Source organism: Poecilia formosa, unplaced genomic scaffold (genome assembly GCF_000485575.1).
Source record: "Poecilia formosa unplaced genomic scaffold, Poecilia_formosa-5.1.2 Scaffold112, whole genome shotgun sequence".
NCBI classification, from domain to species: domain Eukaryota; kingdom Metazoa; phylum Chordata; class Actinopteri; order Cyprinodontiformes; family Poeciliidae; genus Poecilia; species Poecilia formosa.
Window position 1 is genome coordinate 631,776 of NW_006800051.1, and position 25,951 is coordinate 657,726.

Here is a 25,951-nt window from a genome sequence, read left to right on the forward strand (position 1 = left end):
TAGATTTGTCCTTATGGATCAGACAAATCGTCACGATACACAATCTAGAATTTTTTTTAATACCAGGACAGATGCAGATATTATTATAGTACCTGATGTTCGTATTTCAACTCTGTAGTTTTAAAAAGTGTGCATAAACATTAAAAAACTGTATTTTTCTTTTTCTGCAGTTGCTCTTATTTGAAAGTAAATGATACAGTATTGGTTGATTTTTAAGCCTCCTTTCTCTTTGTTACCCCCAAATGAAATCCAGTGTAACAAACTGGAACCTAAAGGAGGAGAATATTAATAAGAAAATCAGCCATAAGGCTCATAGTTACTCTGGAGGAGCTGCAGAGATTCACACTCAAGTGGGAGATTGAGTTAAAAAATGGAGGTTCACATAACAACATTAAGCTAATTTACATACTACTGTATAGTCAAAGGTTAGAATGACCTAAACTCAATTGGAAATGTGTGGAAGGAGTTTACAATGTATCTTTTGATGCTCTCCATCTAATCTGACTGAATCAAAGAAGAAGAATGTGGAGAAGTTTCAAGGTATCTTTGCAACAAAACGTGTAAGAAGAAAAAGTTTGGGTGCCAACTTCCTGCCTCTGACTGTGGACTTGGGACCTGCGGGAAGGTTTCAGAAGCAGCCAGGAAGTCACTTTTCTGCTTTTTCCTCTGACTGAACTCAGTTTGATCTAATTAGAAAGATCTGTGATAGATAAATCTTTTTTCCCTGCAAACATTCCTTTTGTTGCTTTTCCAGCACATTTGAAATGTGGAGGCAGTCAGCAGCAAGAAACATTTTGTTGTGTAAATATAGAGTAAAAAAAAAAAGACAGGAGAGTGTTTGAACTTTACATTTATTAAGCAACAAAGCAAGATTTGTAATGACAAAATACATTTTCTTTATCATTCTGCACATGACAGTAATGTGACTGCCTGCTCTGAAACTGCCCATCCCTAAACGGTGAAACATTGTTGAATTATTTGGTTTCAGAGTGCAGGAAGTATCAAGGACATAGAAGCCAGATTTTAGCTCTGAGATCTGAGGAAGGGACTCTGATAGCATGTTTTCTAGATGCTTTGTACTTTTTTTTTTTAGCATTTCACTTTGAAATAGGGGATGTTTATCAATATTTATGGAGCATTTGAGTCAGAGTCGAGCGCATGCTATACATGCACCATAAATTGTTTGTTCACATCGGTGTATGCGCCGACATCGGTCTCACCGCACCCTCACTTTGGGGTTCCCACACTTCACTACTTCAGTTTGGTTTAGACCAGAATATGAGTCTAATGTGTTTTTTTTTTCCCTCGAATGAATGAGTGCACCTGAATGAATGCATTCACACCAGCACTGTTAGTCCACTTCAGTCAAACCCCGGTCCGTTTTTCTGGAAAGTTTGTTTGAGGAGGTGTGAATCAAACTCTGATTGAAACCAAAAAGCAAACTCTGGTCCACCTACAAACTTTGATCTGGTTTCACTGGAAGTGCACATGTGAACGCCAAGTGGACCAGAGACTGATTCAAAGGCAGGAAGTGAACTACTGTGCAGGGCATTCTGGGTAAATACAACCAAAACAAATGCACGTGTCTAGCGCTTACAAGAGAAATGGCTTATGGTCTTTTACCAAAGATAACAAAGAAATCCTTCAGCTGCTAACATCAGACTCCACTCTATTTTCGTTGACATTTTATGAAGAAGAGAGTTGCGTTCATGTCTTTTTTTGGAGATTTTGTGTCGTTTCCTTCAGTGGTTCTTGGTGCAGCGCCCCCACAGGCGAGAAGGGGAACAAGTTTTTCAATTGGTTTAGATTGATGCAGTGCAGTGTGAAAGCAAACCATACCAGCTGAAAATGTAAGAAATAAATTGAGTCTACTGCATTATCAGGTGGGAAAAAACCCTAAAATACAATTTAAAATCTTCATCTAGTCTCTTTCCAACAACTTTATTTTAATAGATCAGAAAAATGTCATCAGATTTTTGTGTTCAAGCTTTTCTTTGTACAGTTATTGCTTTTCCTGGAACGTTTCCCGTCTCTCTTCATGCCCTTCTGTCTCATGTCGTTTGTCTTGCGGCTGAAAAGGTAACTCTAGCTCACCTTTAAAAGCTTCTGTCTGCATCCTGGTTGGAGATTATTCTCAGTTCTCTTTAGCTGGTATCCTCTAACCTAGGATGTGTGTCTTTAAGCCGAAGTGATCATGTGAAACCTGAGGGTTCACGCTGTCCTCGTTTCTCTTTGATCTTTTTTTTGTCTCTTTCTCCGTCTCATCCTCATCTCTATGTTTCCACCTGAGTTCCTCCTCGTGCCGCCTCCGACTCCTCCCTGCTGTAAGCCCCTGGCTCCTCGCATCTGAACTCCATCCTTTAAGGGCAATTATGAGCTCAGTTCAGTGAGGAGAAGATTGTTTTTAAACAGCAGTTTGAGGCTCAGACCTCCTCATTAAAGCGGCGTTAGGCTGTCTTTTTGTGATTCCAGTGTGGCAGAGGGATGGTTATTGTAAAGTAAACATGGAAACCAGACAGTTTGATGAAGATGACCATAAGTTGATCATTGTAAACTGTTTGTTATTTTGGATTTCCTAGCTTGCAGCAGGGTGTTTATTTGTGTTTTTTCCCCCCCAGAATATAACCCGCCCAGCAGAGATTCCCCGTTTCCTGCTCTGTACCCATTTATTTCCTGCTTTTCTGCGCTGTCCTGATCCCGGCGCCGATAAACCCGATTCAGATCCCAGCCGGCCTGTTACCTCCGCGCGTTGCTCTGCGTGCCCCTGCAACGCACACCGACCTTTCCACAGGCTAAATTTAGATCCGGCAAAGAATGAGAGGAAGGGAGGGAAAAATAAACGGGGGATAGATGGATAGATGAAGTAGCGTGCTGCAGAAACTTTTTTCTTTCTGTTAGAGAAAACAGTTTTCTATTGGAGGCTCTGTTTGCTCTTACCCCCTCTAACAATACTCCAGTGATGTTAATCTGTTATTATGAGCAGCGGTCCAACGTCCGTGACGTCAGATTCCCCGAGGAAAGCCGAGCTGCGTGTCGAACCTGCACACTCACTGATTGCTGCCGTGTTTCTCTTGGAAAGGAGAACGCAGGTGGCTCGGTTCTGCAGGCTAATGGGGAATTCTGCTTTGCTCTTTTTCTATATTTAGACTCAGCCGAGGTCTGAAATGCTGCGTTTCACCTCTTCCTGTCTGGAGCGGAGTTTGTTTTATTGTACAAAGGCTTTTGTCCCGTGAGAACTGAGTGTTTGCTTGTACACTTCCTGAAAATTACCTGATCACTGAGGGGCACAGCTGTCTTTAAAGACTAATTTGACTAAAATAATCTTTAACAAAGATGATTATGATTCGTTAGCTTTATTATTTGGTGGTGCTTCTTAATCAATTCTATCAAACCAGAAAGTTTCACTCCATGTAGTGTCTTTCTCAGAAAGTGATAAATAGATGCCTCTTTTTCTTGTTACAAATTTTTGAAGTTTGCAAATGTTTTCAAACCCTAGTCAGTTGACAGTTCTAGCCACCAGAACAAACTGTACAACACTCCATTAATCACAAAATTGTGCAAAGTGAAATTACAAAAATAAATTTGCTTAATGGAAACACGGCAATTTTGCAAAAACTTGTTTTTTTTATACTTTTTTGTGCTAGGCTGAGGTGGTTCACTTTACTCACATCACAGTCGTCACGTGATCAACAGCCGGGTGTTACTATTGGTGGAAATGACAGGGCCTAAAATCATTTTTCCTTCAATAAAGACTAATAAACACACGGACAAGGTCGCGCTTTGTGTTTAAATATAGACTGGTTCCTCACTGAAATTAGTCATTTGCTGCTGTGTTGAGGCTGAGTAAAAGTCACTTAAAGGATCCATTCATACATTCTGTTGTAGCGCTAAAACTTCTTCTGAGAGCGATTTAAAAATAAAGTTCACTTTAATCAAACTCTTGTTTGTTTGCCTAGAAAGTCCAGGGAGCTGTGAATGCAAAACCAAACTCTGATTCAGACCAAAGAAGCAAACTTGGTCCACTTACAAACCTCAGCCTCTGTTTGGTTAAAGTGAACTCTGGTCCGTTTCAAATGCATGTGTGAACATCATGTAGACTACAGCCCAGGGCATTCTGGGCAAATCTAACCAACACAAACGCGCATGTTAGCACTAGCAGCAGAAATGACTCATAATCCTTCACCAAACACAAAACAGAAATCCTACAACCGCTAAAATCCAATGCCACTCCGTTTTTGTTTACATCTCGTGAAGAAAGTTGTGCTCAGTGTCTTCTTCAGAGGTTTTGGTGGTGCTTCCTTCAGTGGCTTTTTTTGGTGCTGCGCCCTCACAGGCGAGGAGGGGAATAAGTTTTTCAAAGTTTTTAGAACCACAGCAGCTGAAAATGTAACAAATGTTTCAATTTTAGTTCCTAATCAAACCAAGTCTATTAGGTGTGGAAGCAGCCTGAATCGCTTTCTGAACATTTCTTGTAGCAGAAAAGGACAAGGGATTAAACTTGTCCTGTATATTAGATCTGAACAGTCCAGTTTCTCTCTCTCTCTCTCTCTCTCTTTTTTTAACTAGCTAAATAAAATAAATTATTTTCCAGACCAGTACAAGCTAAAATAACAGCACAGATGCCAGGAAGCTGGGTGGTGTACTTCTGGTTTCTTCTAGTTTCATTCCCATCTTTAAGTAGCAGACTATTGCTGCAGTCAGATCTTCAACATCTGTGACCATCGGCCCAGTCCACTAGGAACATAAAAACCAGCCATAATTTATATTGGGTGATGCCATCTGTATCTGGTGCATCAGATTATAAAGTTAATGCAAACTTTAGAGCAGCTGTAGTACACAAGATCAAACGACAAACGTTAATAACTTAGCTGCAGCATCACCTGTCCTTCTAGATTCTCTCCGTTAATGTTTCCAAGACAGGATTTCGGAACCGCAGCAGCATCATTTATGTTTGCCAGCATCATGCAGCAATAAACCGATAATACCACCACTGCCATTTATCTGGACCCAGGCGGCCCAAAACTTCAAACTCCCGTGGCAACTTTTTCCGTTACAGAATCTCATTTTGTCTCGTTTGTCGTGACTCTGCTGTTTATTTTCGGCGCTGAAAGCTCCGGTTGCTAGGACACGGTTTGTCTTAGGAGAGGCTGAGCGAGGGAGGGACCCGTATGAAAAGGGAAAAAAGAAAGAAACGGCAGCAGCGTTGAGGGGGAGAAAGGCGAAATCTGTGAAAGCTTAACGACAAACGAACGAGCTATGAGTCAGCGGGGACATCTGCAGCGCACACGCAGTGGGCATGGTTGCTATTCCTGCGTTCTGTCTGTGTGCTCTGCGCACCCACGCATGAACCCACTTACCTCCTCACTAACCTGTCTCGTGTATCTTTGTACTTTGTGCTGGTGAAATATTAGCTCACCTACTTTAGTTTAAAACACCCTGACTGTACACATCGAACTTTCCTACACGCCCCGTCGTTTAGCAGCAGCGTTTTTTGTGTCATGGCGCCTCACCTGTCCCCAGTGACACCCGGTTTATTGTCTGAAGTATGAATCATATGCTCAGACCAAATTAGTAATCTGCCTGCTAGCTATCTCAGCCAGCTTGTCTGTCTCAGTTGGCGTTCCCTCTGAGCTCCACAGGAGGTCTGAATGCAGCATGTGGTCCATTAGTCATCAGGAACGATTCGGTTTTCCTGGATTTATGACGCCGTTTCTCAAATCTTTATTGGTTAAAACACAAAGTTGCTGCATCTGATGCTTTTGACCATTAGATTAACATGAAGGGAAGCAAGAAAGTTGCATTGTTATCATATATAAAGGATGTATTCAGGGTTTATGTGTAGTATAAAGTTTTTCCAGTTTTCCAGACACAAGTTTTTCTCCATGCTCTGAATTTTTGGAAATGTGTTGCAGGATGTTGTGCAGCTGTTGGCTTTGCATCACCACATGTTTCTATTCAAAACTTTCCTTCTAATTTTTTTTTCTTTTTATAAATCTAACTCGGATTGCAACAAACGATTATTATAGTAAATGATTACTCTGACGATTAGTTAATTACAAATTGGCACCTTCTGTAGATTTTTTTATTTAACTACTCAAGCTTTTTTTTTTACACATTTATGCAAATAATTAATTTAGTTTTTGAAAAAATAAGAAAATAAAGAGTTTATTGCTTAAATGCAATGTCAGCATTCCTTTAGTGAACATTTAGTCATTTGTAGCAAAGGAAAAATACAATCTACTGATCATTTTTTTGGATTAAGAAATAGATTGATATAGTAGATTTTTATTCACACAATCTGAACCAGGTGACGCTAAAAATGCAACTTGAGCTTAAAGTAGAAAAGATTTGCAGACAAAGAAGAGTTTGTAATCTGAAATTCAAAATACATATATTTTAGTTTTGTCTTAATTACCACTCTGGCTGAGCTGTTCTTTTAATAAGCTTTTTAAGAGTCTGTATATTATTATAATCATAATCAATGGGATAATAATGCAAATACACCCTCTCATAGTCTAGTAAACTTTAATTTCTTACAAAACAATCCACATTGGAACTGGAAGATATTTTAAATACTCAAAATAAAATAAAACAACAAATGATTAATACAAAGGAAGTAAAAACCACACCAACTGAAACCATAAATAAAACTGGATTACAAACGTACATAAAGTTGCCTTTCAAAATACATTAATCATCAGAATGGAAATTCACTTGAACTCTTTTTAGATTATTATTTGATTCATTGCTTATTGCAACGAGCTTACTTTCTAGGCATGCGTTTGCTTAGTTTTGCTTTTCATATGAAACTCAAGTTTTCCAAGGTTCAAATTATTTAATGATTTTTAAAGGCCAGAATAAGAAAGGATCATTGGTATTGCAGGAAAACATCAGTTTGAAGCTATTAAGTTCAGTACTGTGGTGTTTTTTAAAGTCAGTGTTTATTTCTGTTCAACTTCAAAGGCAACCAAAGAGTTCAATAGTTAGTCTTTAACCTCTAAATTGTGTAACTATATTGATGAATATTGATACAGTGTAGATCCACAGCCTTGAACTTGACCTTTGGCTATAATGTGGCAACGCTGTTCACTAGCAGCCACACTAAAATCTGACTGAATAGTTTGTTCCTGTCTGAGTGGGTTTCTAGTTTAATGACAGGCTTCTGTTTAATGTGTTACTTTGACAGGAGCTGCTATTAAAACCCGGATTGTTGCCAGGTCTCTGCCGGCTGCATGCGCTGAACTTTGCTGCGTTTCACAGATTCAGGGCTGGACTTTGGTGGTGTTCTCCCCAGCTCTCTTTTTGCATGACTCACTTTGGGTTTTATCAGCAGGTGTAAATGCTGTCAGTCTGGGTGGAGATTAGAGAAAGTGTGCGTTAAATTAACCAATGAGCACGTGCAGATTTGTAAATAAACAACCAAACAGCTCCTTTTACTACCCATTTGGTTTATTGTATATTTTTTTTTTAAAAATCTAATTGGCAACACAAACTCATTTCTAATGAAAAACTAGGTCTGCAATTTAAACTTTTTTGTACTTTATCTTTTTGCAAGCAAAAGCTTTTGTGTGTTTTATGTAATAAAACGACACAAATTAGTACAACCTTGAAGTGAAGTGATACTTTACTCTCATTGTCCTATAAAAAATCAGCCAGTTGCCTTCTGAGGTGACTCAGCTCATTCTGGTTTGTAGAGCCGCCTCTCCTGTACGTCTTTTATGGTGTCTCTACAGGTAGAGATGTTTTCGACCTCAGATTGGATGGAGAGCATCTAGTGAGGGTCAGTAGTCAAGTCTTGCTGCAGATTCTTAATTGTGTTTAGGTTTGGACTTTGACTTGACCATCCTAACACTAAAAATAGGAGTGTGCCAAGAAAAGCACACTCCTATTTCACAAAAGAATTCAGATTCTCATTTACTATGATTCAGAATTAATTAAAAAATAAAACAAATTCGCTGTTTGTCAACCGCCATTTTGTTGCTACGCTGGACATCTGACGTTACTGGGAAGTACATATATAATTAGGGGTGCAAATTATCAGTTAATCTAAAGTTGATAAGTGGCCATTTACTTAAAAAACCTGAGTTTCTTTTGTATCTAGAGGGCCAACCGCCTTTCCGTAACGTAAAGGGTAAAACTTTCCATATGTTGACACTGCTTGAGTTGTGTTAAAGTGAAACTTAAGGAGGTTGTTGAGTGTTTATATTTCAGAACAGAACTGCATAAAGTGCATTCGCATCCCATTCTGGTATGACCCCGCCACCTTTATTTCTGTATTAACTGGCAGCCAGATTACAACATTAAAAAAGGTCTAAGCATAGGATATTAATCAATCAATTGGAAGTAATTTTAATCTTATAAACCATTTGTCGAGAATTAATCATATTTTGATTAATTGTACACAATAAAGCGAAAACAAAAAAGAGAGAGAGATTCATCTGGCTCAATCTGTGTTGAAGGCAAACATTTGGACTCAATTTTGATTTTTACCGAATACCAGGGAAGACTGGGCATCACTGCTTGCAATATTTGCACACAGTGAATGTAAATTGCAATGTTGTCATCCACGGAGGAGGTTATTTGCAGAAAGGTGGCGCTCTCTTCATGACGCTTTGTAAAACCAAAATGGAGGATGCAGGGAGGGAGTGGTGCCGTTTGAGAGGGAGTCGATGTTGACTTAAAGTTTTATCACATTATTTTGTGGTAATGTTTGGATAGCAATTGAAAGTGATGAAATGAACTGTTACTTTTATTTTTTAGTGTAATTGTATGACTGTGACAGCATGGTACAGTTACACAAACCCCAATACAAAAAATATATATATTATTTTGTTCTGCTTGGATTCCTGTTCTCCAGGAGTGTCTGCTGAATTTTGGTCTTTATGATGCTAAAGAACCTCTGAGACCAGAACCAGAAAATCTGGATTTATTCTGAGATTCAATTAAGACACAGCTGGGCCCATTTACTAATTGGCTGGCTTTGAAGGCGATTGTTTGCACTGGATATTATTTTGGTGGCAACATATGAATATATACCCCACTTTTCAAGGTTTCGTTTTTAATTGAAAGCTCCACTTCTTTATGTCGGACTAAAAAAGTGAATTTTATTTTAAGAAGAGCTCGAGAAAAGTAAATATTCCTAAAACGTGTGTTAAACAGTCCAGACTTCCTGTAAAATACAGAGTTAGGAGCTCACGTCTGTTTTTCGTCTACGTTTTTTTTGTGGATCTTCCACAACTTAATAAAGTTCCTCCTATCAAACGCAGAAAGCAGTAAAGGATAAAAGGAGTAAAAAGTACAGTTGCATCATATGGCGTGTTCGGGTAAAGACCGCATACATTGAGGCGTGTCGTGTTGCATCATCCTGCTGTGATCAATCGGACGCAGAACGACGGCGTGGCGGTGGCGGCCGTGACCATGTACGCCGCCGCTGCACACATACAAGGGGCTTTAAAGTGTGGGAAACAAATTGTAATCTTGGTATTTAGACGAGCAAGATTTTTTACAGCAGTTGCATAAACACACACACAGAAAGAGAGAGAGAGAATTAAGCTTTGTTATATTGTGCCCATATGTTTCCCAGCCTGAGTTTTCTCAGCCTGATTGCCAAGGCACATCTCCTCAAAAGAAACACGGTGTGTGTGTGTGTGTGTGTGTGTGTGTGTGTGTGTGTGTGTGTGTGTGTGTGTCACTACAGCTCCGCTCTCCAGCCTTTCAGTCTGGCCTTCTGCACAAGTAGTGTTGAGTCTTTTACTGCGCTTGCAGCATGAAGCCCATACTTTTAACCTTTGCATAATAGTGTGTGGCTCGCAGAGTGTGTCCTGATAGTAGTTATCAGGCCGTATCTCATATTTAGTCTGCTCGTGTTTCAAGGCCTGATAATCTCTTAAAACAGTGTTGATTTTCCAGCTTTGATGCTGATAGGGGCAGTGGTTTGATACATCGGCCGTCTGTGGGAACGGATTCAAGCGGAGTGATCATCAGCTGCAGCTTGAGGCGACAATGATTGGGGTTTACATTTTGCTAGTTTTCTAAGAAAGAAATTACAGATGACAGAAAAGTAGTTTTTCAATCGTTCTTTCTGTTTTATACAGTGGAGTATCAGAGCCAGTTCACTTAATTAACAAGAATATAGGCACAATATTGGCAAAAAAAAAAAATGTATAGGAAAAAAAATTACAAGAAAAAAAAGTTTGACATGACCAGCTCAGTTTGTGGTTCTTTCTTCGAAATGGTCTGTTTTACATAATCATTTCAAAGTCCTGATAATGATTTGATGCTGATGTGATAACAGAGGAAGTATTTCTACTCAGAATTATTTGTGAAACTTGTAGAACTTCACAATATGCTCAACATTCCTCATTTTAATTTTATGTTCTCATAAAATTACCACTTTATTCTCCTTTTCATCGTCATTGTTGACCTGAATTCAAAGTTCAAATTAACAGAAACTGTAAAACATGCTTGTCTAACAAGATGGCCGCCATGGATGTGCTGACTTCACTCTAAACTATGGAAACCAAACAACATTGATGGGGAGGGAATCCAGATTTTCCAAAAATAAAAACTTCAAAAACCCAAAACTGGATTTATCGTCCAGCCCTGCAACTGAACATGAAGTGTTTTCTGTGGTGAAACATCACTAAGATGTTTTTTTTCTGTGTTTTTCCGGCAGGGTTCGCCTTCCCGGAGTGGGCCTACAAGCCGGAGTCGAGCCCAGGCTCCAGGCAGATCCAGCTGTGGCACTTCATCCTGGAACTGCTGAGGAAGCAGGAGTACAACGATGTGATCGCCTGGCAGGGCGACTACGGCGAGTTCGTCATCAAGGACCCGGACGAGGTGGCCCGCCTGTGGGGGGCCCGGAAGTGCAAACCGCAGATGAACTATGACAAGCTGAGTCGGGCTCTGAGGTGAAGCTTTCTGCCTTTTCTTCTTTAATTCACCAGAACTCGGGTTGGTTAAGAAGTTCAGACTCGACTTTACTCTCCAGGCATGTTTAGATAGTTTTCTCTCCTCTCCAGTAAGGTTTTAAATAATTTTTTTAAATTAAAGGTGGCCACTTATGTGTCCCCTCCCCCCAATTCAACATTTACAATTTTACGTGAAAATGACTGTAATTAGATGTACAATTTTACAACCGTACATCTTTGAAAAGGAGGAGTGGAGCCTCCTGCATACTCAGCAAGAATTCAGCAAGTGGTTTCTGGATGGTAAGTCAAAAACTAAACACTTGTCCTTTCTAACAGCCATAAAACCTGCTGAGCAAATGTCCTGCAGCTCTGCTTGGGTTGCTAGGTAACGGGCAGGGGTTGCTAGGTAACGGGTTGGGGTTGCTAGGTAAAGGCACAATGCCACTGAACAATTGGTACATTTTTGAAACAGCTCATTTTCCAGACACCAAAAAAACATCCATTTACTGCCAAAAAACAGGCTGTTTATTTTTAGTGCTTAGGTTGTTTTAAAATGCGGCTAAGTCAGTGTTTAGACAAGCCTGCTTTGAGATGGACACCTTTTCATAGATCCTCCCTCAGCACACCTGTCCTTCATGCAGAAATCAGATCCTGATCTTTATTTCAAGATCTATATTTCAGTATTACTCTTCAAACTGTAGAAAATAAAAAGAAGTGCATATGTTTACGTGAAAGTGAAGAAGCTTCAGCCTGGGATTTAGCTGAAGTGTTTTCCAGATCGAGATAAGACTTTGTCTAAATCTGTTCTGCCATTCAGGCATCATCCCTTCATCCTTCCATCCATCTCTTTACCTATCCATCCACATGTCCATCCATCCATCCATCCATCCATCCATCCATCCATCCATCCATCCATCTACCTATCAGTTTCTCCGTAACTCTTTATGTGTATCTGTCAGTCTATCTCCATCCATCCATTCACAACCTAACCCCTTGGTCCATTTATCTCTCGGTCCGTCCAATTATCAGTCTATCCGTGTGTCTCTTTGTCTAGTCATCCCTTCATCTTTCCTTTTTTAACCTTTCATTATTCACCCTCACTCTTCCTCTGGTCTCTTTTACATTTGTGTCTGTAGAAACATCTTCCATTGGTCCATGCTACACTTTTATTGTTAAAAATTGACTAAAAGGACAGAAAACTCCAGAAATTTGTGGTAATGAAAGGACGAAACTTTGATGAAACTTTGACCTGAAAACTGCAGGCCATCTGGGAAAGACAGGAGTGGTTTTCAGGTTTGTTCTCCATCTTTTCTCGTTGTGTTGGGTCGTGGTGTTGGCTGTTTGTGTTGTGTAATTAAAAGGGCCTGTCATGTTTTGAAGCAGCCTCTGCTCTCCGCGCCGAAGCTCCAGGGTGACGGCCAATTTAGAAACACACACCTTCACCCACTGCGGAGCACATGTGGGATGCTGCTGGGTTTTATTTAGCCACCAGTATGTTCTCATCCTTATTTACACACACACACGCACAGTCACGCACACACACACACACACACACACACACACACACAGACACTCTTAACACCCTGCTCCGTGTCAGTCCTCCTCCAGCCCATCTGTCCTGTCTGCTTATGAACTTTCTTCTTGCAAGAAAATTGTATTTTATGCCATTTAAATATTTATAAAAAACATAATTTATCATACATGTGATTCTAAATTTAAGCAATTCATGATGCACTGATTTAGCATCAAAAATTAAACTATCTGGACTGATCTGAAACCACGCGATGCATGAATGAAGAGCAGAGATGTTCAGGTTTCAGGCACTTCCATGAACCTGGTGGGGCGTTTTTACATATAGCACAGATCAATCAATCAGTCTAATTTTATTTATATAGCACATTTCAGATATAGAAACAAAGCTTCACCTTAATGGATAGTTTGAATAAGCAAACATGTCTGGCATCTATTAACACAAATGCGCCATAAATTGCTAGACAATCTGTCTGACTGAAACAAGATGCAGGCTGTTTTAAGGTGCAGGAAGAAGTGAAATGTTTCAGTTTTGGATGGGATCTAACGTCTCTTTGTATTTGACCTGCTGATTGCTGGTCACTGGGAAAATTGGCCACTTACAATAAATTCCTAATTAATTGGTGCTTTGGAGCACTGATTGCAGGACATTAAGGTGGTATTTAGTGTCAGTGCTTGTATTTGGAAAGTCAGTCTGTCCTAGACTCTTCAGAACGTCTAAAGTTTTATCAGCACGTAAACAATCGGTTTTAAAGATGAAGTCTTACTTTCTCTCTGATCTGAGCGTTTCACATCAACGACAAGCTGGAACCGAACTCTGTGAGTTTCTTTCTTGTGGTTTCTGGAGCTTTTATACGAACCGCAGGCCGTTAATTGATTCTGACGTCGTTTGAAGAAACTTCCTTTAATCTTTGATGCTTCTCTTCGTCTTTTGAAGTGAGCTAGCAGTGGTGCACACGTGTGCTTTCATTCATGCATGTACAGTATGCACGTGTTGCTATGTTACTGCATTTTATGGATGAAATATGACTCCTCTGTCTATTTTAAACAAAGGTATTTGATAAGAAGAGGCATGTGTCAATGCATTTTAAACTCGCCTTCTTCCTCCTGGTGTTTGCTTCTTTCACAGCTCTGCTCCGGTTTGCACCTTTGCTAAAAACACAGATGTTTACTGTTTGGAAAGGATTCACCACATGTCCTCCATGTGCTCTGCTTAGATTCACATTGAGTGATTCACCACGTCCCAGCTGGAATATTTACTTCATCCAGAAGTTTACAAATCTTTCTGATTTTGTTAACAACTACCTACTACCTGTTGACAACCTACTAGGAGTGCAGTCTGTGCAAGTATGTAGGAGTGTACAGATTGCAATCTTCTGCCTGATCACCGTTCTATAAAAAGACTCACAATTCACATTTTGATCAATACCATAAGTTGACAATTATTTCAATAACTGATTCATCACAATTAATCGGACTCATCATTTCAGCCCTAAATGTTTTAACGTTGCTGAACATCTCAAACTAAACATTTCACTACATTCAAGCCATTTTTCTGATGAAGACTTGAACTTTGTAAAGAGAATTTCTTAATTTCTTGTTTTTCCATCAAATTGTCTCTTTTTGAGTCTCCATTCCCTAGTTAACTATTAATTGATTACAAAATTAGCTGACAATTAGTTCAGATTTATCATGTCAGCAATAGTTTTTAGATTATTCTAGATAAAAGAAAAAAGAAACAATATAGTCACAAAGGAGTACATTTCAAACTGAATTAAAAAAAAACTCTAGATTTCAAGATTAATCTTTGTCAAAATGTTGAAATTTGCAAAAAAGAACAAAACAAAACAACTTTAAAGTGTCAATGTACGATATTGATTCCAAGATCTTCTCTAAGATTATAAAGTCAGACATTTGTGCTTGGAATCATCTAGGAAGGAAGATCCACACCTGCAATCATCAGGATTCATATTGTCCATTATTATTGATCAGTACTGATGAAGGCGGCCTGCCTGCTGTACCCACCTGTTTGTTCCTGAGTGATTAAATGACCTCAGCTCTTCATGATCTGATTACTTCCCCTGCTCACAGTTCCTGCCGGTTTTCTCCGTTTGCCGCTTTGTGCGGCCGCTCTCCATGCGAGAGTGTGGGAGTTCATTGCAGCCGTTTCTTTCAGAAGAGGCCCTTCACTCTTTGAGTCACCGAGGGGCTCGACAAGCCCCTGCTTTCTCCCTCCTTTGTGAAAAACTCCCGTGACGAATATCGTGTCCACGCTGGATTCAGCCTGAGCAGAATGACTCATATCCCCACCATTGTGTGATTTCTGTAACCGTCGCTCCTAATGTGACCGATCACCTCAAGTTGTGTCGTTTCTTCATGTTTACCTTCAGTTTCCTGAAGATGAATCATCCCTCTTCCTGTGCCAGAATGAATATTTGTTACGCATGTGTCCGTAAATAATAGTATTGATCTTTATGGATGGATGGATGTGTAAAAATGAATTGATTGGTGCATAGGGCGCAGTTGTACAAGCTTTTATAATCTCTTTCAGCCTGCACTGCAAAAAATAAAAATACTGTCTACTAATTTGTTTCTTTTGGGATTAATATTTGAATTGGCATAATGGGAGATATTTTTCCATGCAAAGTGGGGAAAAAAGGCATTTGAGGAGTTCTGGGTTGAACAGGTTTACATATTTTTCATATTAAATGCAAAATGTAATATTTTGTATGTTGTTTCCCAGCAAATAGCCATTTTTCAAGTCTGTTAACGATTAATCACTTACTAAATTAGTTGACAATTATTTCAATAATCGATTAATCACAATTAATCCAGTCCTAATAAAAAGTATTAGTTCCACTGCAGATATTTTCAGTTGTATAACCTGCCAGTGGAGTAGCATTTTTTTAATCAATAATAAGGAATTATTGATCTGAAACAAGCCCCTTTATCTTGCTGAAATGTTGGTCAGTTTTATCTTATTTCAAGTTTAATAAAACATTTGCACTAGAAAATACTTGGTAAGATTTTGTGTTTTTGCAGTGTGAACCAGATATCCATCCTTAAATCCATGTGCAGATTCACCCACCGAGCTCCTCTGTGCTTCATGTAACTGGAAATGATGCGTATTACATTTCCCAGAATGAAGTCGCCGGTCCCTGCTGAATGAGGCTCTACGATTTACTTGTTTTTGTGTAAAGAAGTATGAATGTGGCTGTTGGTGAGTCACACTGAGCCATTTTCTTGTCTTTTGGAGGAGCTGTCAGCAGCTGCCTATTCACACTTTGCATCATTCTGTGTGCTGACGATGACTAATGCACTCCTACTAATGGAGCCGCCTGGATAAGACTAAATCTGAATGGATGTCTCACCTCCTTCAGGCTCACAGTGAGGCTTTGAATTGAAGCGTTGTGTTCAGTCAGGAAGCGGCCTGTTTATGGAGGTTTACATCACTCTTTCCATCAAGAACTCCCCTCCTTTGACAGCATTTTGTTTCTTTAAGCTGTATTGATCAGTCTCATTGTGCATCATTGTATCTTTACCCATTTTGTTTGGTGTGTTTGCTCTTTTCTGCACCAAACAGGCTTTTCCTGGCTTATTTCTTTGAGAGCTGACCCACCTGATGGTCTGTGTGGGGTTTTATTCTAAGGATTGTAGCATAAAAGAGAAAAGAAATGTTCTGCAGTATCGTTGATGGAGGCTGTAGTTTTGAATACAACGGAAGGAAGGAATTATTATTCCTATTTATGCATCAAAGAACCTTTGACGATGTTTTATAAGTCTGTGCTTTCATGCACGTGGAGAAAAGCAAAGTGTCGAGCCTCTAATCAGGGGTTCACAACCTTTACGATCCAAAGAGTCACTTTTACCCTCAATCCAGATTTATAAATTGCTTACAGCCACAAATATCACATGACCTTTTGGAAAAAATGACAACTGGTCATTTTTAGTGAATTTCTAATTAGGTTTTAAGTTGTGGTGGGACTCTATTAAGAAAAAATAATTTAGTTTATTGCAGGATCTATGTGGAAAATTCACTTTTTGCTTGTTTTTATACTTCTATCCTGGTCTTTACTGCTTCTAGAAACCATTCAACACTAAAAACAACTCCATGTAACCATTTCCTACCAATAAGTTGATGGGTTTTGTTGTCTGAAAACAAGCCGTTTCAAAAACCCATTGATTAAGTCCAGTTGCTAGGTAACTGGTTAGAGCCCAGTTACCTAGCAACCAAAGCGGAGCTCCGCCCACTTCAATATTTGAAGACGAGCCCGATTGGTCAGTTGGTTTTACTGCTTAACATTCAGAAACCTCTGCTGCATCCTTGATGGTTGTGCCTCTTCAGCATCAACGTGTGGTTTTACAGCCATTTGCAGCCATTTTCAAGAGTCTAAAGGGCTCTTGGGGGCGTGGCCAGCAACAGCTTATTTGCATAAAAGTGACAGAGCCCTAAAACGGCTCATTCTGGAAGTTCATAAACAGCAGAACTGAGGAGCTAAAATCTCATTGTATGAGAATGACTGTGTTTTTATAACCCACAGACATTTCCTAACTTACTTAAAAGGAAGCATAATATGTCCTCTTAAATATAAATATTAAAGAGGACATATTGTGACAAATTTGTCACAATATGTTAATAAAAATGTTTAAATTTTTACAGTGGACCTCAAGTATTCATGAGAGTTGGAGACCAACAGCTGCTGACACAGCAAAACTTTAAAAAAAAAAAAATTATAACTGCTTATTTTAATAATTCAAACACTCAGCATGCATAAATACACATATTAGAAACCATCTTGGCATTATTGCATAAACTTTAAAATGCTGTTAGTTTATGAATCACTGAATGGTGCAGCATCAAAATACATTAAGGATCTGCTGGTGTTGTACGAACTTTCCAGACCGCTCTGGTTCTGGTTCTGCTCTGCATCCCCAGAACCAGAACCAAACATGGAGAAGTAGCATTCAGCTTCTATGAACCACAAATCTGGAACAAACGTCCAGAAAACTGTAAAACAGCCGAAACGCTGAGTTCCTAGACTAAAAACTAGAGTTGCTTTTGAAACAATATAAATGAAACGCTGACCAAGATTTTTTGTGTTTTTATGATGTGAAGCAGTTTGTTGCTGAAATGTGCTAGAAAAATAAAATTTCGATTGATTGGTTTGATATTGTAGAAGCTAATTAATTCAGACTAAGTTATCCCCACTCTTGGGGGGTACAGCCAATCAGCTTCAAAGAAAATAAATAAAGCTGCTGGATTGGCATTTACAAACACCAGGAAATGGTGTGTCAAGTAGCATTGAGAGTAGCTTCTAAGTCTGCATTTAATTTCCAATATGTCCAATGTGTTGCATAAGCTTGAAAGTCTCTCCTAAGGTTTCCATTTCCACATGATGAATTTAAACTGCAGCTAACTTCAGTAAATCTGGCTCCATAGTGCATAACCTGCAGGTGATGACACGTTCCTGTCCTCCTCTCTCTGCACAGATACTACTACAACAAGCGGATCCTCCACAAGACCAAAGGGAAGAGGTTCACCTACAAGTTCAACTTCAACAAACTGGTGCTCGTCAATTACCCCTTCATCGACATGGGCAGCTCTGGTAGGTACACATTCGCAGCAACGTGAAAACTGCTGGCCGCTCGGTGTTAAAGGGCGCTGAGGTGATTTACACAGCGAGGAAGGGAAGTTTTGCACCTCCTTCTGGGGAAGGTTCTGTTGGTTTGTGTCGGATTTTAATATGAAACATGAAAAACGAGATCCAGCTGTTGGACCTTCTACTCATCCGATGTTCAACTTCGTGATCTTTCAGGTTTTATAGATTATTCAGTTTCATTTTAATCTTTTAAGCTTTCTTGTTTTTATGCACGTTTTTATTATTTTATATTCCAACATCTGCTACTTTTATTGGGGAAATGGATGCAAAGGATTCAGAGTACTTATGGTTACAGATGACACAAAAATAAGATTATTTCTTCTTTTTGATTCATTTTCTAACCCTGTTTTTGAAAATGGCATAACTTTTATTATTGTATGCATATTTTAAATAGTTTGGAACTTTTGGATCATATAAAATCCAGTTAAAAAAAAAAACTGCAGACTGGCTTTGTTGTTTTTAATTGCCTTTACATTGCATTTACTACACCCTTTACTGTACATTTATTGGCACCTCTGGCAAAGACACATAAAAGTCTTTAAAGCAAGTTTACTGCTGCAGTTTAAAAACAAAAACTGTAAGAAGAGTAGATGAGAGTAGAATGTGAAATACCCACAGTAGTTAGGAATAATTGATGCCTCTTTTAATTTTTATTTAAGCCACTCAGAGTTTTTTACATCCATGAGTCCCATTTTCCCTTACATGATAACATTGGTGGTTTCTGATGTGGCTCATTGCCCAGGGTAGCGTATCACTGGGGGTGGCCCAGCTACTGATTTTATTTATTTATTTGTCTACTGAATTGGAAGTAGCCACCCACAGATGTGTACAGAATAAGCACTGAAATAAATTACTGTAAAGAGATATTTTACCGTTTGTAATAAATCAAAACTGACTTTGAGCACCGCCATTACGCTCATCAAACATGAGCTTAAATGTTTTACACGAAAGAGAAATTCTTTCAAAGTTTCACATTTCTGAAACATTTTTTAATTATTGTATGTAAAAATAAAATACAAACGCTTTTTCAATTTAAATGGTATAATGGTTGGAGCTCAGGCTACAGGTCAGGATGTAATTCAAGAAGGGATGACAACCTGGACATAAACATGATGTCACTTTTCTCTTAACCACTCTTAAACATGGAAAAGAGAAGCAAGCATGTTATTCAATTACAGCTAATGGGACAAATAAATCTCACTCCGTCGTCTAACGGCAGGGGTCACAACCTTTATTACTCTAATAGGTAGAGTTATAAAGACCTTTTTTGTTTTAGCTGAAATATTCTCGTTTCAGCTTCACCGTTGTTGGACCTTTCTGCTGTAATAGGAGAGAAAATACGAGCCAATGAGGAGCTAAATAAAAAGTTTTTTTTTAGTGGATGTTAAGCTTCATTTTTGTCAAAACTGACTCAGATTTCAGGTTTTAAGTTTTATTTCTTGTTTCCAACAACCTTTAGAGGTAGCTGTTGAGCAGCTTTTTTCTCCACAGGCTCAGTTTGCCAGAAAAAAATCCCCCCTGAAGATGTTGTTTCATTAGTGGGACAAATCAGAAACATGTTGATGGTGTGGAGGCGTTTGTGCTGCTCTCTGACATTCGTCTTAATCTGCCCGGTAACCGACCGCGTGCGTCTCCAGACCCCAGCGCCACGTCTGCGCTTTTCCCCTCCTCCGTGGGGCGCAGCCGCTTTGGGTCCGGCCACCCAGCGTAAACACGGCCCATATGGAGCGTTGGAGACCGGGTGACATAAGCGAAGCACGAAACTTTAATTATAGCCTCTGTGTGATGTGGCCCACACACTGACATGTTGTGATACGATGGTTTCGTACGCGCTTGCAGCTTCTCCTCCAGCCGTCATTCCTGACACACATGGCACAGATGTGTTTTTCTTTTTTTAAACGACAGGCGCTGGAAAAAAAAACTGAGGAACCCAGCCCATGTTTGTAATGGCAGTCGGGTCGACTTTTCCAATATTTAATCCCGGCATGTGCTCAGATGCCAAGAATTTATTGCAGTGCCACAGGCTCAGAATGGGGAGGCATGAGGAGCTCATCAGGACTCGGCCTAAACTCTTGGTTCCTCTCAGCTTCTAAGGCTTATAGTCAAAGAGAAAACATAAGAATCCTCTTCCTCTCATCTTGAATGTAAACAAATCAAAGGAGAGGATTGTAGATTTCAGAAGAAAGACGGTTAAATCAAACCTTATTTCCATCATGGGAGAAGAAGTGGAGGTGGTTGAGGAAGATGAATACCTCGGTGTTCATCTGGACAACAGGTTGGACTGGAAACGCAGCAGAGAAGCGTCTGTAAGAAGAAACGGAGCGTCTGGAGGAAGCCAAGACCCGTCGAGGTTTGCAGCAAGATGCTGCAGATCTTCCACAAGTTTGTTGTTGAGAACGTCATTTCTTCTGCCACAGCATCAGAGCAAGGGACCTAAAAAGTCTCAACAACCTGATATAGAAGCCGGTTCTGTTCTGGAGACGACTGTGGAAATTAAACCGTATTTCTGGACATGATGATGCAAAGGCAGATTCTTCATAAAATTAAGAAAACTATGGACAACCCTGACCATCCTCTCCATGTCTTGGGAAAACGAGGAAGGAATCAGTCTGGTGCTTTGATCTCAACTAAAACTTCTTTTGAAGGACAATTTTGTTTACTGAGACTTCATAATTCATTTTATTTTATTCATTTTGTTGTCTTGTTTTATTTATTTTGGATATTTAAAATGTCTTCCAGTTCCGGTGTCAAATGTTAATTTGAATTTAAAGTTTATTGATCTCTGAGAACGGTAACAACTATTACCGTTAATATAACGATAATGGTTATTATACCATTACTGTTATTACCATGGCCGTATCTTGTGGTCTCAAAACAACAACATTATGATTTATCGTGATAAGTTATGGGACAGTTTACTGCTTATAAACGTCCACCGCTACAGGAAGTGAGTCTGAACTGTTCTCTTGTTCGTCGCAGGTCGTGGAGTCCCTCAGAGCGCGCCCCCTGTCCCGACCGGAGGAACACATTTCCGCTTCCCGCCCTCCACCCCGTCGGAGGTTCTGTCCTCCAGCGAGGAGCTGCGCAGCCCCGGCGTGTTCAGCACCGTGGCGCGCCGCATGGCCCGCGGCTCCGTCAGCGACTGCAGCGACGGCACCTCCACCAACTCCGAGCTAGAGGAGGCGGCGGCGGCAGACGAGCGCGCCATCGGGCCCGACCGGGCCTTCCGGGGGCTCCTCGCCCCCCGCCTGCCTCACGAGTCCCTGTTCAGGTTCTACGGGGGTCACCCGACCCCAGCGGGGTTACCCAGGCCCGCGCCCAGGGTCCACGCCGACCCTCTGTCCCCGTTCCCCGTGTCCCCCCTGCCCGGGCCTGGAGGGCTGCTGTCCCCCGCCCTGTCCATGACCCCCACCCCCCACCTGGCCTACACCCCGTCCCCCTCCCTGTCGTCCCCCATGATGGGCTCCCACTTCTCCTTCAACCCGGAGGACATGAAGCACTACCTGCAGGCCCACACCCAGTCCGTTTACAACTACCACCTCAGCCCCCGGGCCTTCCTGCACTACCCCAACATCGTCGTCCCCCAGCCACACCGCCCCACCCCGGAGAAACCTGCCCCCCACCACCTGCAGGCCCCGCCTATGCCGCTGCCGCTCAGCCAGCAGCAGGCCGACGACGCGCACGCCTCGCCGTTCAAGTTCAAGCTGCAGCCGCCGCCGCTCGGCCGCAAGCAGAGGGAGGCAGGGAGCTCTCTGGCCGCCGCCGCCTCCTCCTCCAACCACGCTTCCTCGTTTACCGGCGCTGGTCCGAACGTCGGGCCTGCTGTGGGTGGAGCGCCGCCGAAGATCAAGGTGAGTCGGCTTTGGTTGCATCTCAGAGTAATGCTGGAATATTAATACAATTATTAGTTTTTGTAATTTATACAAATGAAGACACTTTTTTAACTGATGCACACCTCGTGTTTCCGTAGCTCAGAGTGATGTCAGCACGCCCAGGGCAGCCATCTTGTTTCGCAAACATGTTTTACAGCTTCTGTTTATTTGGATTTTGAGGTCACAACACGATACTAGGGCCAAGCTACAAATGGATAAAAAGTTTTATTAAAATCGGTTCTGTAATCAAAAACTCTGAGATTCTGTTTTTATCGCTGATCTGTCGTTCGCCTGCAGGTGGAGCCGGTCTCCGACCTGTCCGAGGAAGACGTGGAGGTGACCGACATAAGCGAAGAAGATGAGCTGAACCCCAACAGCGAGGATGAGGAGGGAGACATGTTTCCCCCTCTTCCTCACAGCCGTCATCATCATCACCATCTGAAGAACGGGAGCGGCATCAGCCCATCCGCTCCTCATCCAGAGGAAGACCCCGACGATGACGAAGAGGTGTTCAAAACTCCCGCCACTCCACCTCCCGGCGGCGGCGGCGCCTTCCCGCTGATGGGCCTGAAGACTGAGCCGGGCCAGGCGGTGGCGCCCGTCAGTCCCGGAGGAACCCGCTGCATCCCGCTCAAACTGCGCTTCAAACGCCGCTGGAGCGAAGACCAGCGGATGGAGGCGGACGGAGACCGGGAAGAAGCAGAGGACAAGAAAGTGAGAGGAGAGGGGGAGGAGCAGGAAGACGGGAAGAGAGAGGGAGAGGAGGAGAACGGAGGAGGAAGAGGAGTGATCCTGGGCCTGATGCTGCCGCCGGCGCCGACCCAACGCAGAGCAAGCTCCGAGCTGCAGAGAGCTACGGCGCAGCTGTCGCTGGAAAACGCCGGCTGCTGAAAAACAATCCCAACATGGCAGGTTCTGCAGATCTAGACGTTCGGACCGATCTGAAAGTCTGGCGTTGGTAAACGTAGCAGGTTTCATATCATGTTTTAAAAAACCAGAACCAACTGTTTTGTTCTTTGCTTTTGTCTGAACTCGTTTGGGTCGTTTGCAGGAAGATTCATGCAATAATTCACAAATTCTGGCCTCAGTTAGCCCAATCAGGTGTCTCAAGTGTGGCCCGAGGGCCGTTTGTGGCACGCAAAGTGATTCTGTGTGGCCCTCAACCAAAATACAAAAAAATCGCACAAACTTGATATTCCAGCTCAGTGTTGGAGGTTCATGCAGTTAAACAAATCATTTTTAAAAAGATATTTAAAGTCTCCTAAATATGGAAGGTGCAACACAAAGTATGCATTTAATTAAAGTTATGGTAAATAGAACCACAAATATTTAGCGATTTTTACTGAACACTTTAATGCAAACATTTTTAAAGACTGAGAACCTGTTTTCTGTTTTCATTGCTCAGAATAAACAAAAAATCCAAAGATAATAGAAAAACAATCATTTAAAATTTACATTTTTTAAAATAGATTTCATGTTTCAGATCTACAATAAGTCGCAGTTCCCTCTTCTATTAAATCAGATTTCTTTATTTTAATAAATTTTGTGTTCACTGCAGAAATACAAAATCTGCCCACAGATAAAAATTTAACATTTAGCAGTATTTAAAATAATTCTAATTTAAAATGTTTTAAAACTCAATCTCATGGCCCTCAATTACTTTTAACTTGACAGTTTAGGTAAAAGTTTTTAATTGAGCTAAATGAACAAATCATCTTCCTCCGTGTGACGCAGCGACCCGTTCGGAGAAAAGCAGGGAACAAAACGAGCTGTTGGCACAGAATCATGTAGAAATCATGGTGTTTGCTTGGTGAATCCAGCCGGACCGGCTCTGGGACACATCATCACTTCTTTAACACTAAAACTCAGACTTTAACCCAACTACAGAGTTTTCTCGGTCCACTTCTGATCACAATTGTGCCCAAATCCAGTCGATAAATGTTCGACGTAGGCGACCGGACGTTGGGAGTCGCCTCCGGTTCTTGTATGTTTCTTCTTTAACCCAACATGGAGCCGACAGATCCTGATGTTACTGAAGATCAGCCGCCTGTACAGAGATTCTAGAAGTGCCTGGAAGACGCCCCGTCACTGCAGATTATAAATGCAGAAGAAGAAAAGACGCATCGATTGGTTTGGTCTGGAAGAGACTATATCTTCCTCTCCAGTTTCGCCAACGAGGGCATTTTCAGCGTTGTTGCCTTCAACCTTACCCATCATCAGCTTCTCCTATCTTTTTTATATATATATATAAACATATATATAAAATAAAAAGACTTATTTTTTCCTCTGGATTTAAATGGACAGTATTTTTCGGGCATTTGCAGAGACGATAAACTGATTACTGTCTTTTGGGGGAGGGAGGGAAACATAATGAATGTGGAGCATCAAGGCTAACTCAGGCAAACCTTCACTGAGATATGAAAAAAAAAGTATATTTTTAACATATAAAAAGAGATTGTGCCCATTTTATCAATCAGATTTAAAAAAAATTGTGCCTTTTTGTCAGTTTTCTCCCCCAGGAACATGTATTATCTCTCAGAAAACCACCATGCCTTCGGCTTTTTGTAAAACTAAACGTATATATTTTATTCAAATATATATTAGAATCAGATATTCTATTTCAATATGGTCATTTGATACGAATTAGCTAAATCCTCCTATTTTTAATAGCAAAGATGTGTATATAAATATATATTCTGATGCAGCTGCGGCGACCCAGATCCGGCGGCTCGCTCTGATTGGACGGTCGGGAGTTTGGTTTGAGACTTGAGCAGCTACACCATGCAGCGTCCTGGTTAGTGCGGTTACAATAAAGGGAAACATGACATCACATCTGACATTAGACGCCTACGCAGTCGCAGAAACTACACCCAAACACACACACACACAGAGGAAACCTCAGAGCGACAAGGGACTTCCCATAATCCCTCATTCTGCATGTGTGCGCGCTCTGTGGTTACCCCGTCTACAAACATCCAGCTTTTTTGTGAAAAAGGCTCAACATTTGTCATTTTTAAATAGTTCGTCGCCTCATTCCTGTTTCACCAAACCGTTCGGAGACGTTTTCAGGACTAAACCACCTGAACTGTTGGACCTGTGCTGCCTTACAGCCTCTTCTCTTTCCTCCATGCATTACTGTTACTCCTGTAATGATTTATATTATTAACATGACTACTTTATGATTATGTCGTACCCTTGTGCCGCGGCCCAACCTCTTCCCCATGAATTCCCAGTTTATGAGTTCTTGTACTGGTTTGCACTCTTTCTACCCGCAGACAGCAGCAGGAGGAGGGTTGGATAAAACTCATACAGCAGGGGGAAGAAGTCTTTTTAACTTTGTTTTTTTAGTTGTTTGTATATATATTTTTCATTATGGTGGATTCTGTAAGGACAAAAAATGAGTGTTGTACTGTTTAACATTTTTAACATTTGTATTATTTGACACCTTTTTTCTTATCCTCTCCGTCTCTCCTCTCATGTTCTTGTTATTTTCACTCCGGAGGAGAGGCGGAGCTTTTTATTTTATCATGCTTCTGTTTCCATTCTGTATCTGTTCATCTGCATTTGTAATTAAACAATAATCAGGGTTCATTAAAAAGGTGAAAATGGTCACTTCCTCTATCTTTATTTAATGTTGACATCTTGATTTCCTCTTCAGGAATGAGCAATGGACAGAGTAACAAAGTCTTACATTTTCCAACAACGAAGATGCCGCTTCACTCCTTTTCCTTTGTTTTGAAGCGACTATTGCCTCTAGGAACCTCTAAGTACAGTCACTGTTCCTCTGTACTGAAAGTGCTCCATTATCATAGGAAAGTTTGGACTAGAGCTGCTGCTCCTCTGCATCAAAAGGTCTAATAGCTACTTTATCTATTCAAAGTAGAGCTGCTGTTTCTCTACATTGAAAGGTCTCCGTTGTCCAAGTGATGCACTGAGAAGTCACTGATTCTCAACATCAAAAGGGCTCCGTTATCCAAGG

The 25,951-nt window shown here is 40.9% G+C and overlaps 1 protein-coding gene across 1 annotated transcript in view; it reads left to right on the top strand.

The window, feature by feature from the left end:
* erf (Ets2 repressor factor) overlaps positions 1-25,584 on the top strand; it is a 42,877-nt gene extending 17,293 nt beyond the window's left edge. The window contains exons 2-5 of the mRNA XM_007559986.2: positions 10,676-10,910; positions 17,931-18,046; positions 21,080-21,951; positions 22,270-25,584. Coding sequence (XP_007560048.1) covers positions 10,676-10,910; positions 17,931-18,046; positions 21,080-21,951; positions 22,270-22,863 — 1,817 coding nt within the window. The 3' untranslated portion in view covers positions 22,864-25,584. The remainder of the gene's footprint in view (positions 1-10,675; positions 10,911-17,930; positions 18,047-21,079; positions 21,952-22,269) is intronic.
* Positions 25,585-25,951: the final 367 nt, after the last annotated feature.